Here is a 14365-nt window from a genome sequence, read left to right on the forward strand (position 1 = left end):
GCCGGAGTTAAACCACGACACCTGAAGGTGCTGCATCTGGGCTGTTTCCTCCACGGGATGGGTCCAGCCTTGCCTCAAAGCTGAGTAGGTGGTGTGAGATACAGAAACACCTTTTTAAGCAGCAGGTAATTCACCCCACCCTAGGATAAACAAGGGGAAATGTTGGAGATGCCCCTTACTCCTCCTCTTTTGCTCTCAGCTATAAACAGAGCAGATGACTGGTTTGTACCATCTTCACAGCCCTTGGATAGCCGGAATTAGGACAGACAAATCCCACTCCACTGCTCTGAAACCTTCCCTCTTGGCTCTTCCTCCTCCGACTATGCATTGTTCTGCACCACCAAAATCAAACCCTGTGCAGGTTTCCTCATCGTTATCCTTCAAAACCCATCCCACATCCGTGCCTGCCAGCCGGGATGCAGCAGTGCTCCAGCCTCCTCTCTCCAGGAAAGCAGGCTGGCGTCAAGGTGAGGGGCTCTGCTAAAACACAGGCACTGGTGCGTGACTTGGGTGGAAGCTGTGTGTGCTCAGTTCCGTCGAGTGGTGAGTTTCTTCCTCTCCATAGCTGACTGTCGTGACTCAGCCTTCAAATGATGAGCTAATACCGAGCATTTGGAATCCAGAGCTATTCAGAGAAAAACAGCTCTGTAAAGCCTGCCTTGCTGAGTTGCAGCACATGCCTTGTGGGGTTTTTTTCCATCTTCTGTAATTTGCAATAAAGTCTGTTTCACTTTTAGTAATAGAAACAACATTTTCATTTCCAGCCTCTGGATGGATGTTAGAAAAGATAAGAAGAGGATGAGTTGCTGTCTGCCTCTCTACAGGTTGTGGTGAGTTAATACAATTGAGAGCAGCACAGTCAAACAACTTTGAGCACCAGAAGTAGAAAGCGGGTTTGAAGGTTTTACCACCTCCATAAGAGCAAATTCTGTACACTGTAAATTGATAAATTAATGCTCAGAGCCTTTTCTCTGCACAGTCTGCGATATGGATCAACTGGTCCACATACACTTCTCCGTGGGCAGCGTTCTTCCTCAATGCTGGCAACGTGATTATTGGAAAACTAATCAGCTCTATCTGAGATAAATCGCATTTCCACCAATTATAGCTTAATTGTTGACAGATGGGAACACAGAAGGGAGATGTGTCACATCATTAAAAGGACAGGTGTATAGACAAGTGCCAGATTAATTGTTCCAGCCCATTAAATCATTGACCTTTTCGGCATACCCTCAGCATCAGACTGAAAGCTCTCACAGTATTTCCAGCTCACACATGATGACCATGTTTCTCAGCAAAGTTCTCCGGGGCATTTTTAAAGCACACAGGCTCCAGGCATGGATTCATTAGCCACAAGCAGTTCTCCTTTCTCATTAAAATCCGTGATCTTCCTCCTTCTCTGTGTTGGGGTTTGGCTTCTTGGCTTGCCAGTGAAATCGCGCATGGTGTGTGGGCTTTCCCCAAACAGCAGTTTTCTCCGTGAAGCATGTAGACATGCTGTAATGGGCTATACATTTAGGGATGTCTAATAGAGGGCAAATGATGAAAACAGGACTGTGCTGGGCAGCTGTGCTGGAGGCTCCAGCTTTGATTTGGGGCTTTGCCTGTGTTTTCCAGCTACTGTTCTCCCTGGGATTTTCAGTAAAGCCTGAGAGAGACAAACAGCTAAATACCATTGAAACGGAGTCAGCCATGGGTGTCTAATTCCCCTAAATATGTGTAAAAATGTGTGTTCTGCTCTTATTCTGGATATGTAATCCAGGAGGCTGAGGATGTAGTGCTGACACATTCAAACCAGGTTCGAGATAGTGATGCAGGACATGCCTCATCTCCCCTGAGCTACCCAAACGCTGCGCTGTCCTGGATAATTGAAAACTGACTCCAGATCTAGTTGTTCGGGACATCCTGCCTTGAAAAAACGAGGGTAAGGCTTGCAGCTGAACAAAATGAGGGTTGCTGTGGTGATAGCCGTGTTTGTTACTCCAGGAGTCCCTGTCCTGTGCCAATGAGCTGGTTTGAAGATGTATTACTGTCCGTCAGGTTTTAGAGAGAGAGACACCAAGTGGAAAGCAACCCAGGAAGACAAGCAGGAGGTATGAGGAAGAGTGAATGCCCTTCATCAGATCTGCAATTTCAAATGGAGGTATGCTGGGAATCAGGCAGGTCTTTTTCCCAGGGCCAGGGCTGGTGGTGGGTTCCTTCCCTCCCTTGTGTAGCACCAGTCCCCCACATATCCCATTTGTCACAATAAAATAACTATAAGGTGTGTCACTGAAATCCCAGGGAATCATTTTATATGTGCTTGAATGACTTACTGTGTTCCATAAAGATTATGCACCTTTCCTGTTGTCATGGACCTAGAAGGACAATCAGATAGGAGTCAGGAGAACTGGGTGAAGTTCTCCTTCAGATAACAAGTGATTTTATAAGGAAAATCAGATAATTTTATGAAAAAAATACAGTTTAGGAGAGATGGAAACTGCATGGATCTCTCTGATAGATCTGGTACCCTTCATATAACCATATTTTTAATATATTTGGAAATGTCAGGTTGCAACAGGGCAGCTTGTTCAAATTCTCAGTGGATGCAGCAGCCTTGGCCAGCACCACCTGGGTATGTGTCTGCAGGAGATGCTGGAGATCCCTCTGTTTCCACCACTCACTCTGCGGTGCTGAGCCTTGAACAGAGAAAACAAGTGAACGGAAGTCAGCTTATTCAGAAAATTTTCCTTAAAATGGGAGGCGAGCACTGAGGAAAGTGCATGTGTCCGAGGTAGGGGAGGAGAGGAAATCATTAAAAAATATAATTCACAAAGAAATTTTAGAAATGTCAGAATATTTATTTTAAAGAAAAGTGAAAGGTAAAAATGGATCATTTTACCTTGCATTTTGAATTGGTGGGGTTTTTTTGGTTTTGGTTTTTTTTTTCCCCCCTGGTTTAGAAAAGGACGAAAGGTTAAAAACAAGTTAAACAGGTAAGTTGAGTAACCCAAAGGCAAGTGAAACATTTCATTTCAGTTGGAACTTAATATTTGGGGTTAACCCAGAACGTTTTCCAGGTTCTGCTGTTGTTTTTTTTGTTTGTTGGTTTGTTTTTTTTTCTTGCCAGTCTCCTCCCTCTACCTCCACTTGATTGTTGGTCAGTCCAGGCCATTTTTTCCCCAGGTATTTTGATTCAGCCTCTCCTAATTTCCAGCTGTCCTTTCCACTGGCCCATTCTCCCAAAAATGCCACTTTCTGCAAACATCGTGCCTCCGGCCTCACGCCGTCCATGGGGTTCAGCCCTACCAGAGCTGTGGCTTGTTTCTTCAGCGCATCCCTCTGGCCCCAAGCCATGAGACTAAAAATCCCCATCAAAGAAGTCATCAAAGAGTGCAACTCTCTCCGTCTTGGTTCTCACAAGCGTAGGTTTGCGGTAAACCTTCTCCTCTTCCCTTTCCCACTCCTCAGAGCTGGAGGTGTCCCAGAACAGATCCCTCGTCCGTGGCTTCCCGCAGAACCACAGGTCAACCTTCCTGTTCCTGCCCGGAGAGAGTTTGGCTCCATCGTGCTGCCTGGAGAGTCCTCCACTCCATGTGTTTCCTTGGGGAGGAAAAATAAAATCGTCATTTTGCGGAGCTGCCTTCCCAGGTGCCTGGAGTTGAGCTGGAAGCGGCTACGGGCAGCTGGAGGCATCTAAAGAAGATCCTGAGAGATCCCTGTAAGACCAGAAACCATGCTCGGGACTGGGCAGGGTGTGGAGTAATACCCTCAGGATTAAATTTGGTGAACTTAGAGTCTGGCAAGAGGCTGTATGGTTTTATTCCCAAGCAGAAGAGAGCTGAGGTGAAGAAGCATGAGGGAGTAGGAGCAGCCAAGTCTGTTCCCCTTTCTCCTGATGAAAGTTCACTGGAAGACAAGTTTTTCACTGATTTAAGCATTTTTACCCTTAACAATGCATTTTCAGCCTGCGCCGAAGCTTGTCACGTGCGTACTTGTGCTGGTTTTAGTTGGGATAGGGTTAATTCTCCTCACCGTAGTTACTATGAGGCTGTGTTTCCGATTTGTGCTGGGAAGCATATTGATTAATGGTTTTAGTTGCTGCTAAGGAATGTTTATACAAGGATTTTTTTCGTTTCTGATACTGCGTCTTTGTTCTCAGATTCTTCTCTACAAGAAGCTGGGAGGGGACACAGTCTGGATTTTTAGTCTTTTGCCTCATGGACCACTTGACTCTCCAAGGACGTGGGACCCCAGGGACACCCTCTGTTCCTCACGCTTAGTTTGCTGTGCAGGGGACACGTGGGACAACTTAAGACCCTCCCGCCAGTGGGAACCTGCTCCTGCAGGGACCTGGCCCTGAGGACTTGGGGTTTGTGCCCCTATGGATAGTCCATGGCTCTTTATTCACATCTCCTCAGGTCTCTTTGGATGCTGTCAGAGAAGCAGCCCAGAGCGCTGTGTTCTGTCCTGAGGCATCCCAGTGCTTTGCCTTAGGAATACATCTCCCAGCCTGCTCCTCACCAGTCTTATGGACTTGCACCGTGTCACAACAGCAGATGGAGCAGTGGAAGCAGCTTCCGTAGGGAAACTTCTCTGATGGCATTTAAGAGGCTGGTGAGTTTTACATCTCCTTGGGAAATTATTCTACTTACCACGGTCGTCTCCATGAAAACGCTGATTGTGCTCAGCAGGGACGAGGTCTCGGCTTTCGGTGCTGTTGCCTCTCTGGAGAGTGTCAAGGGCTTTCTCCGGGCTGAATTCCTTGATTTTTTGTTTATTGATTTTTGCCTCCCTGTGGAGATTTCGCTTCTCCTCTGCCTGGGTTTGCAAACGAATCATCAGCATGAGCAGCAGAGGAGCGAACACGTTGTAACAGCTCGATGCGGCATATCGTTAGGGGGTTGGCGCTGAAAATAATTACGCAGCCAAGTATTTTAACCAGGGCAAATGGTATTTGCCAAACTGGGTACGTGACAGAACATGGCTCAGGCAAGGATTTGTTTGGTTTCTCCATGGGCAACAGCCAAATGAGGGCAAAGCGTTGCAAAAATCAGAAATAATTACTGATCATGGGGACTGTGGGGATGCTCCCCACCTCGCCTCTGTCTAAACCACCAGGAAAGCTTCATTTGGTCATCCCAGCAATGGGCTTTAAGCCTCTTGGTCCATTGGAGAGACACTAGGGATGGGCACATCCCCATCTGAGAGGGGAAGCCCCAGCTTCTCCCCAAATCCATCTCGGTGTTACCTCTCGGCGCTTGCGGGTCAAGTCCAGCATCTGCAGCTTGTGCAAGTGCTGCCGCCTGCCAGGGAGGTGTCTCAGGCTTTGCCCCCTCTTCTCCAGAGCCTACGAGGTGGTTAAAAATGTAAATAAATACACCTGTGTTTTCTGAAAAAGAAAGGAACAGCCACCAGCTCCCAAATCCACGCCCAGCCCCTCGAGCACTCCCCAGATAAAGGCAGTGAGCATCTCCCTGCGCAGCCAACTCGCAGAGCTATATCACGGATTTCCACTGCGCTTGCAGTTTATCTAACAGCTCTGGGGCACGGTGGAAAAGAAAAAATCTTCATTAGAACAATGTATACATAATTCTGCCCCCTGAGGTGTTACCACTTTGAGTTGGCTGTCCAAGATAATCTCGTGATCCGACCGGAGGAACCACTCTTGCACATTTGGGGCTGCGGGGGATGTTGACGGCACACAGCGCTTGCAACCCTCTCCCCGCCGACTGCAAGTGATGGGTGTTCAGGTTGCTCAGCTGTTTAAAAATGTGGTCCCCAAACCTTTTCACCCAAAACCATTTAAGGTCGTGGCTCAGCAGCTCCGCCTCATCCAGGGAACTGCCGTGATGGAGACTGAAAACCTTATTTTATACGCTGGCACCCACACACCAGTGTTTCAGCTGGTTCCTGGGCTCAGCCTAGGGATTGGAGCCCGGCCAGTGTAAAACACCAACTTGTGCACTTTGACTCTTTGAGGAGCCCAAACCATGAGGGAAAGGAGCCTGCAGCCAGCAACAACCCATGCCCGGGGCTCTTACCTTCGTTTTTGGGCTTGAAGCCACTTCTTGCTGACTCCAGGGCTTTGCAGGAGTGATTCCTTGCAGAGGGACAGCAGGTTCAAGCCTCTGCAAGTCCAATATTTATAATAATCAGTGTTCCTCATTCCACACAATCAGAAAACCTGATATAAACTACCCTGACATTTTTCCAGCTCCAATTCTGGTCCAGCTACTTGGGATACCGGAAAGAGATTGGCATCTCTAGCAGATACTCAGGGGGATGAACATTTCTTGTGGTCCTTTGGGAGTGGACAAACTGGTGGAATCTCCTGCGCTGGAATCAAAGTGGCAAAACCCCAGTTTCAAATTGGTTTCTAACCTGTAGGTATTTCTCTTTGAGCCTCAATAGTGCCCAAGGCTCCAGCCAAGTCCAGAATGAAGACAAACCTCAGCCCAGATTGCTTCATGTTGAAGCTAAACCATCATCATCCCAGTTACCTGAGACCCAGACCGATGTTCCCTCTGTCCCACCGATTTCTTTTATGTGTGCCTGAGTAGGATTTCTCTCTGCAGGACTGTGCTTGGTTCAAAGGGCTTTTCCAGGTGGCTAATGGAAGTGGGCAGACTTGCTTTACAGACTGCTCTGAGCATGGATTTTTATCTTAAGGAACTGAGTTGTCCCCTTAAACTGTGCCAAGCTACTAGATGATACTAGGTCATTTCATAGCTTGATATTCCTTATGTCCCCTTCTAGGCTGGGAGCTCAGTACAGCTGCAGTAAAAATTAAGGGGAGCATCACCAAGGACTTCATCAGTGAGACCTGACTTACACTTTAGGTGAGACATCATTAACCCCTTAAATATGAACTAGAGTGTGCTCTGACTGGTGACATGACTCTGGCTGTCTGCACCGAGCTGCTGCCAGAGCCTGAGCCGTGATTTTGAAGCATCCCGTAAGCAGGACGCGGGAGAATAAAAGCCAACAGCAACATGGAAAGGAGGCATTCCCCGTCAGCCCCGAAACACCAAGCTGACATCTTTCAGCATCAAAAAATCCCACAAAACTGAGTATGAAGCTTTAAAAATCCGCACTAGATGGCAGCATGTGACACCACAAGCTGCAGTGCGGGTTGTGCATCACTCCCAGATGCCACCAAGGCAGCCAGCGCCGGGGCTGAAGGCAAATAACCTGCGGCAGCTAACGGGTCATCTGGCCACACCAGAAGGTATTTGGGGAACTTGGGGAAGCCAAGTTTCAGGCTTTCGGCTAAAGTTGCATTGAAAGCTGGAAAATCGATTCTTTTCTTTCATCTCTGTGAACCTCACAGGATTTTTCTCTGGAAGTACTCTCTGACCAACATCCTCTAAAAGTCCTTGAGAAGGCCACATCATCCTGCTCCGCTGTCTTTGGCGATATTCCCACAGGGAAAAGGGCTTTTGCTGGTGCTGTTTACACCCCCTAGCAGCCACGGCAGAAACACGGGGTAGGATTAACCGTGGTGTTGTCCTGCAGTGAGTATTATCAGTGTTTTAATAGTACACAAATACAGCTGTAATGGAAATAAGGTCAGTGACTGAAAACTACACGCTGCGAGGAGATTTCTAAATGAGGCTGTGCCTCCACGCGACAGTTGACCAGGCGTAGCTGCCTTCATTCCGGGTGCTGCTGCCTCATCCACCCACTGAATCCAGGGATGGGTTATTCAATGGCTGGTAGCTACCCATGCTCCCTGAAGCCACCAGTCTTGGCCAGAGCCACAGCCTGGGTTTCCACTGACCCTGTCTGCTGGTTTCTCTGTTCTTTATTATAGTAAAAAAACCTTAATTGCAGCAAGGAAGGCTTGAGCAAAGCATCTCTGCTTCACCAAATTTTGGGAGAAGGGAGATGCCATCAGAGAGGAACAGGAGAGACTCAGAGCAGCAGAGAGGCTGGATATTCACCCAAGTGTTTTAATTGCAGGGGGTTATAGAGGTGGCTGGGAAGGAAGATGACCAGTGGTAGCTGGTCCAGGCTGCACCCAGTGCTGGGATGACCCAGCACGTACAGGAGCACTACAGAGAAGCACATGGCCAGTCAGGGCAAACACACCACTTTCATGGGTTAAACAGCCAAGACGTGTGTTTTCCTCTGTTTATCCCCAACCACCAACTGCTGAGGACTCCCTCCAGCCTTCTAATCAGGCTGCTGATGTGCCCTGTGCAGCTGGGCTCTCTTAGAGGGGTCTCAACAGCAGGTACAACATTGGTTCTTAATTGCTAATTGAAAGTCCTGGCTAAGTGAGAGCATAGAGGGAAGGTGGGGATGTATTTCCAGAAGCCAAGCACTTCCCCAAGCAGGACATCTTGCTGTACGCATGCTTGGATGGGTCTGTTCAAGTTGTCCCATTTCCCTGCTTTATTTTATTCCTTTGGGCTCTGCTTGCTCTCAGACTTGGAGCCCCCAGACTTGGGCCAAGCAGGAGAAGAAGCAGCACAGCCAAAAGCCCCAAGCTCTGAAAGAGAAAGATCTGAGGAGCAAAGTTAGGGAGCTGCAGTTCTGGGGTATCCAGAGTGGGGCTGAGCCTGGTGTCCCCAGTATCCTTCCCTGACCCGCTGTGGGCACGTAGGGAAGGAGGGAGAGCTCAGCCTCACTCAAACACCGGCAGCTTTTCATCCTCAGCAGTGAGCAGGTAAGAGATGGGAAGTTAAAAGGCATTGCCGGCTGGTTTGGGAAGGTGTGGAGACGCGATGAAAATGCAAGTAGAGCAGAGAAAGCAGCGTGCTTCTCTGGGTTTGTGTTTTAAATAACCTGATTTATGGCAAGAGTTGTACAGCCCTGGTAAGGCAACTCCAGTTTAACTCTGTGAGCACTTGATGGGGCTTCTGCAAGGCCTGAGCTTCACTCAGGTTTTGTATTGTAAAAAAAAAAATCAGTGCAGAAAAATATCAGTACAGAAAATGCCTGTGGAGGGCTTCTTGCCCCTTTTTTTAAAATAATGAAATAGCAACTGTAACCCTTGTGCAGTGTGGTACACTAGCTGTGTTTCCTTTCCTCCTCTGCTGTAAATTATGTGGATATAAAGATATTTCTGGAGCTTTAGTTATGTTGTGGTAACTCGTGTGTGTGTAAACTGATTGCCTGGTCAGGTACAATCATGAGTTTCAGAGCTTTGAGGGGAAGGGATCTGGGAGGTGCAGGAAGGAGAAATGAAAGAAGCCAGAGAGGAGTGAACAAGTGTTTTATGTTTGTCTGGGGAGGCGTGTAAACTGCTTGCCTGGTCAGGTAGAATCATGAGTTTCAGAGCTTGGAGGGGAAGGGATCTGGGGGGTGCAGGAAGGAGAAATGAAAGAGGCCAGGGAGGAGTGAACAAGAGTGTTTTATGTTTGTCTGGGGAGGCTTTATTTTTTCTTTTTAGTATCTAGATCTACAGGTGTGTGCGCACATGTATATACCATGCTATTGAGAGGAGAAGGTGCAGGTACGTGTAGGCATGCAGCATGCGTAGCTATTCTTGAAACCTAAAATAATTGCCCCGTACTCTCACCATCCCTTTTTGCAAAGAACATCTGTCTGCTTTACCTGCCTCTCTGCCCCCAAGCTGATGCCAGACCTTGATGGGATATTTGGCCTGAAGAGCCAAAACCAGCCCCACGTGATGCAAGTTGGATCCCTTCGGCAAAGGGCTCTGTCTTGGCCACGTTAGCCCCGTGGGAGCACTAAGGTTTGGCTGCGGGTACCCACAGACCACAAAGGAAAGCGGGTCATTACAGGAGAGATGGCCTCGTGGGCCAACGCTGGGAAACGTGTCTTTGCTGGCTGTGTCTGCGGCACATGAGGGCTGACCAGCAAGGCATGACCCATGCAGTCAGGCAGGAGGGTAAAAGCAGGTCCTTCCTACACTGACCCCTCTTTGGCTGTTCTTAGAAGATGAATTTCTCACCCCAGTGCTAACAAACCAAAAATAACTGCTCTGCGGTCAGCGTACCTGCTCTGTCCCAAGTACCAAACCTGGGCCAGGTACCAAACCGGCTCATCTAGGGATGATCATCTACAGGTATGACCTCCGACTTGCATTGCTGTAGGATACTTGTTTCCCTCGCTGTGGTGCTGCAACGTGTGCCCGCACCTCCAAGAGAGCCCATGTCAGCGGGTCAGTCAGAGCAACTCATAGGGAGCATTTCAAACTCGCCTTACTTGGGGTCTTCGAGGCGGGTGCTGTTTAATGATGCTGGTTTCTCCCTTTTCCGGCATGGTGTTGAAAGCAAGGGACCCTTAAAGATTAGAGAAGAAATGGATGAAGTTACTTTTGGGTAATCATCAACAGCTGGGCTGTGTTCAGCAAGAGTTTTCTGACCTGTCTTTTGGTTGCCATGTCCTACTAACACCTCTCTTGGCGTACCCCTGTAACACGTGGTATAAATTATTCTATTGTGAGAATGTACCTGTGGTTTCTAACAACTCTGTCTGCTATGTACCTCTTCTACTTCCCCCTACAACCCCTCATACATCCTATATGTGACAATAACCATCCTCTGTGTCTCCTGTGGCCTCCCTGGGTCCTCTTATAGAATCATAGAATGGTTGGGGTTGGAAGGGACCTTAAAGATCATCTAGTCCCAACCCCCCTGCCATGGGCAGGGACACCTTGCACTAGACCAGGTTGCTCAAAGCCTCATCCAGCCTGGCCTTGAAGACATCCAGGGATGGGGCATCCACAGCTTCTCTGGGCAGCCTGTCCCAGGGCCTCACCACCCTCTCTGTGAAGAATTTCTTCCTGATATCTAATCTAAACCTCCCTGTTTTCAATTTGTACCCATTACCCCTTGTCCTATCACTACAGGCTCTGTGACCATCAGCTGGCCAAGAAACCTGTGACCTTTGCTGCTTTCTTGCCGCCTGCACTTTTAAGTGGAGGAACAGGCAGAGGTTTGGGTCTTGCTGCTCAGTCTCTGAGACTTTGTTGTCCGTTTTTGGTGGGACTGAGAAATAGCTCTGATGCTTTTACTGACCGTGGCAAAGCTGAGCTACAGCCAGCCAGTGGGTTCTGAAGTCAGTGGGTTACGGTGAGACAAGCGGTACGATTGCAGACCCTCATTTTTGGAAATCAGCCTGAAATAATGGTCTAAATGCCAGCAATCACCTCTTAGTTATTAAATCAGTGCTTTTGCTGAGGCCTGAACGTGATCTGGGCTCAGGTCTGTTCTGTACCAGTGCTCCTGGGTGGGCACCTCTGCTTTTTATTTTTCCCCCTCCCCACAAATAAATACTTGCCTGTGCAGTAAGTGCTTCTTTTACCAAAGAGTTTCTCTATTCCACCTCTTCTCCCAAAAAAACTGTCTTGCTGCTTTCAATTGCCATTTTATATGTGGAGTTGTGCAAGGTGGAGCTGAGCAGCCCCTGCTCCCACATGGCAGGAGCCCTGAGGTGGCCACAGAGGAGGAGCATTGGGGATAAAGTGCAGGAATTACATTATAGTTGATGCCAAATTTATCAGTTATAATTAAAAGAAAATAATTTGGAGATCACCTTATGGGGGACTTCAGTGGTCCCTTTAAATGAGCCTATGGAAGATTGACAAGGCAAAGTTCTTGGAGGAGAGAGGGAGAAGGCAGTGGAGGATGTTGGGTTATGGGAGGAGACCGTGACTCCATCGGATAAATGATTGCTGGGCTCTGCAGAGCACCAGCAATGATTAACTGCTGAGGGAAGCTGTGGCTGTCCTATACATGCAGGAACGGGCACCTGAACTGAGTATTTCCAGCGCAGGAGGGTCCTCAGGAGGTGGACTTCAGCTGCCGGGGAACACAAGCTGAAATAGCAGCTTGTAATAGTAAATGAGGGAGTGATTAAATTCTTGCCTCAATCTGCAGGACACATTAGTGTGTAAGGAACTTCTAAGGGGGAAGTAAAATGTAAAGTGGTGGCTCATAGTTTTGGGAACATGAGACACAGCACAGGGAAGGGGCTGGGGCTCAGGAGAAAGCTCTTCTGGTGAAGAGTATGGCTTTGTGGAAGTTATTTCTCCCTTATGAGGTTTGATGGTTTGCGTTGTGTGTGGTTTTGGGATTTAAAAAAAATTATTCCCTCTCATCTTACCCACGTGTGTGTCTTGGAGATTTGCCCTTATCCTGTACAGACACAGAACTGGGAGCCAAGCGCTCACTTTCCCCGGACCTGCTCCGTGCTGGGGCAGGGGTGGTCCCTGGCACGCTGGCATGCCCTGCTCCGTGCTGGGGTGGTCCCTGGCACGCTGGCATGATGCCAGCAAGGAGGGACCATCGTCCCACCAAACTGTCACCACCAAGGGACCACAGGGCCCGAATTGAGGTCATTCTCATGACTTTTATTTCTTACCCTTGCACTTTAGTAACAGCAGATTCTCCCCACAGGAGGAAGCGGGATTTAACACAAGCCAAGATGAATCCTCATAAACCAAATAAAACCTATTCTCTTGAAGGCTTTGCTTATTTAGACAGTAGCTCAAGCTAATGCATCGCTCAAGTACTCTTGAGCATACTCTTTTTATTTCTGAAAATGAAAAGTAATAGAAAATGACATTTATTGAGAATGTTTTAAAGTCTTTTATAAAAGTACACATTTTTTACATGCACTTGTTAAATGCCCAGTGATGATGGTTTTCCAGAAAGGAATATTGGGTTGTGCTTGCTGTCATGAAGTACTTGAAACCTCATGTTGTACAGCCAGATCTGATCTGTATTTGCCCCAGGCCCTCCGGTTCTGGGAAAGCCATTGCTATCATGACAGAGGTTTATTTCCTTTCACCATTTCCTGATGTCTCCCAGTGGATGATCCTGAAGGTAATATCCAGCCCCTGGGGAAGCAGTGGTGGTTAATGTGGCTCAGTGTGTCAGAAATCCATTTTTGGAAATGGAAAAGAGGGGTGGAGGGTGCTAAGGCTGCAGATCCTCTTTCCTGCATTGTCCTGTCCCAAACCATGACGGTGTTCGTGGGAGTTTCTTCCCTACGCTCACTTAACGTGGCCAGGGGAAGCAGGTTTTCACCATCCAGCTTGTTGTACAGCGCTATGCATCCTCTTTTGGGTGCAAACCTTCCTGGCCTCTGGGAAGGGTTTGGGGAGGGATGGAGTTTAAACCCCACTGTGAAAGGCTGTGGGAGAGGCTGCACAATGCCACTTGTAGAAAAACACACAGAGCTATGCAATTTACCTTCCTCTGCCTCTTGGCTTATGAAAATTAGCCCTGTGTGAGATATGGCTATAATTTATTTTAACGCTGAGTTTTACCTGCTGAGCACATTAGCTTAATTATAATTAGATTCTGGGTAATGACAGCACTATGCCCAGTGGCGGCGGGTGGGCAGAACGGGTGTGCAACTGGGAGTTTTGGGGTTGCTGTACGAGGGCTTGCTCGGATGCTGGCTGGTGTCATTGCATGCCAGGCTGATGCTGGGGCGTGGGGCTGTTCCTGGGGGACAACTGATGGGACCAAGGAGCCTGTGATCTGGGCTTTGGTGACTGAGACACTTTCCAACACAGGCTGGGGCAGGGGAGGTGGGAAATGAGTTTTCCCAAAGCTACAATGTCCTGGAAATGGGGAAAAAGCTCCTCGTGCAGAATGGTGTGTGCATGGACCTGCACCCACCCCATGCTGCAGAGACCAAACACGTGGCTCCAGCTCATGCCCCCTTGTCCTCCGCTTTGGGGTAGTTCAGTGATGACCCCCTTACCTGCAGAGGCTCTCCCGTACCAGGTCTCCCGGAGAGGTGGAAGCTGCTGGTGAAAGATGGGGTTTCTCCACTCTGATGTGGCCGGTGGGTGCAGGCTGGGCTCTCCCAGCACTCCAGGCAGCCGGTATGGGGTGGTGAGAGCAGGCAGGTCTTCCCTGGCATGCATCGGTGCCACCTTGGTCACCTTGGGGTGTGCCTTGGAAGAGCTCAGGCCCATTTGGCAGAGCAGTGGCTTTGAAAGGAGGAAAAATCCCTCGTGCACCGTCCTCTCTAAATGTGGAGGGACCGTGACGGGGGCTGGCTCCCACGGATGTGCCCACACGTCCCTCCCGGCTTGGTTAAACATTGACCTGGCCCCAGCCATTCCCCCGCGGAGGTGAGAGGTGGCTGCTGCTGACGGAGAGGTGGGAAGCAGCTCAGGGAGCCAGCACCAAGCTGCGGGGAAGCTTTGATTTTTACCTACCAGTGACTTTGAACCAGAGCACCACCTCAGCCAACAACTGGCTGACCTGGAGGTATTTCTACAAGCAGCTCTTTTGCTAGATCTGCAGTTTTTAGAAGGAAATTCCACCCTCAGAACACCAGAAGGGTTAAAGCATCTCCCACTGTCTGTGGGAGAGGCAGCCTGGGGACAGGGGCTGACTGAGAAGCACCCTCCATCCTTGCTCCAGCCAGCTGGGGGTACTGATTGGGG

At 48.8% G+C, this 14365-nt stretch overlaps 1 protein-coding gene across 1 annotated transcript; it reads right to left on the reverse strand.

Moving 5' to 3' along the window:
* Nucleotides 1–3340: 3340 nt before the first annotated feature.
* Nucleotides 3341–13888, reverse strand: LOC104507896 (chromosome unknown open reading frame, human C14orf105). The gene is made up of 6 exons (XM_010149330.1): nucleotides 13672–13888; nucleotides 10159–10235; nucleotides 6024–6110; nucleotides 5231–5329; nucleotides 4635–4800; nucleotides 3341–3582 (listed from the first exon to the last, which is right to left on the reverse strand). Exons 1-6 carry the CDS (start codon nucleotides 13886–13888, stop codon nucleotides 3341–3343), a joined length of 888 nt encoding a protein of 295 aa, XP_010147632.1.
* Nucleotides 13889–14365: the final 477 nt, after the last annotated feature.

Source organism: Eurypyga helias, unplaced genomic scaffold, assembly GCF_000690775.1.
Source record: "Eurypyga helias isolate BGI_N326 unplaced genomic scaffold, ASM69077v1 scaffold15033, whole genome shotgun sequence".
NCBI classification, from domain to species: domain Eukaryota; kingdom Metazoa; phylum Chordata; class Aves; order Eurypygiformes; family Eurypygidae; genus Eurypyga; species Eurypyga helias.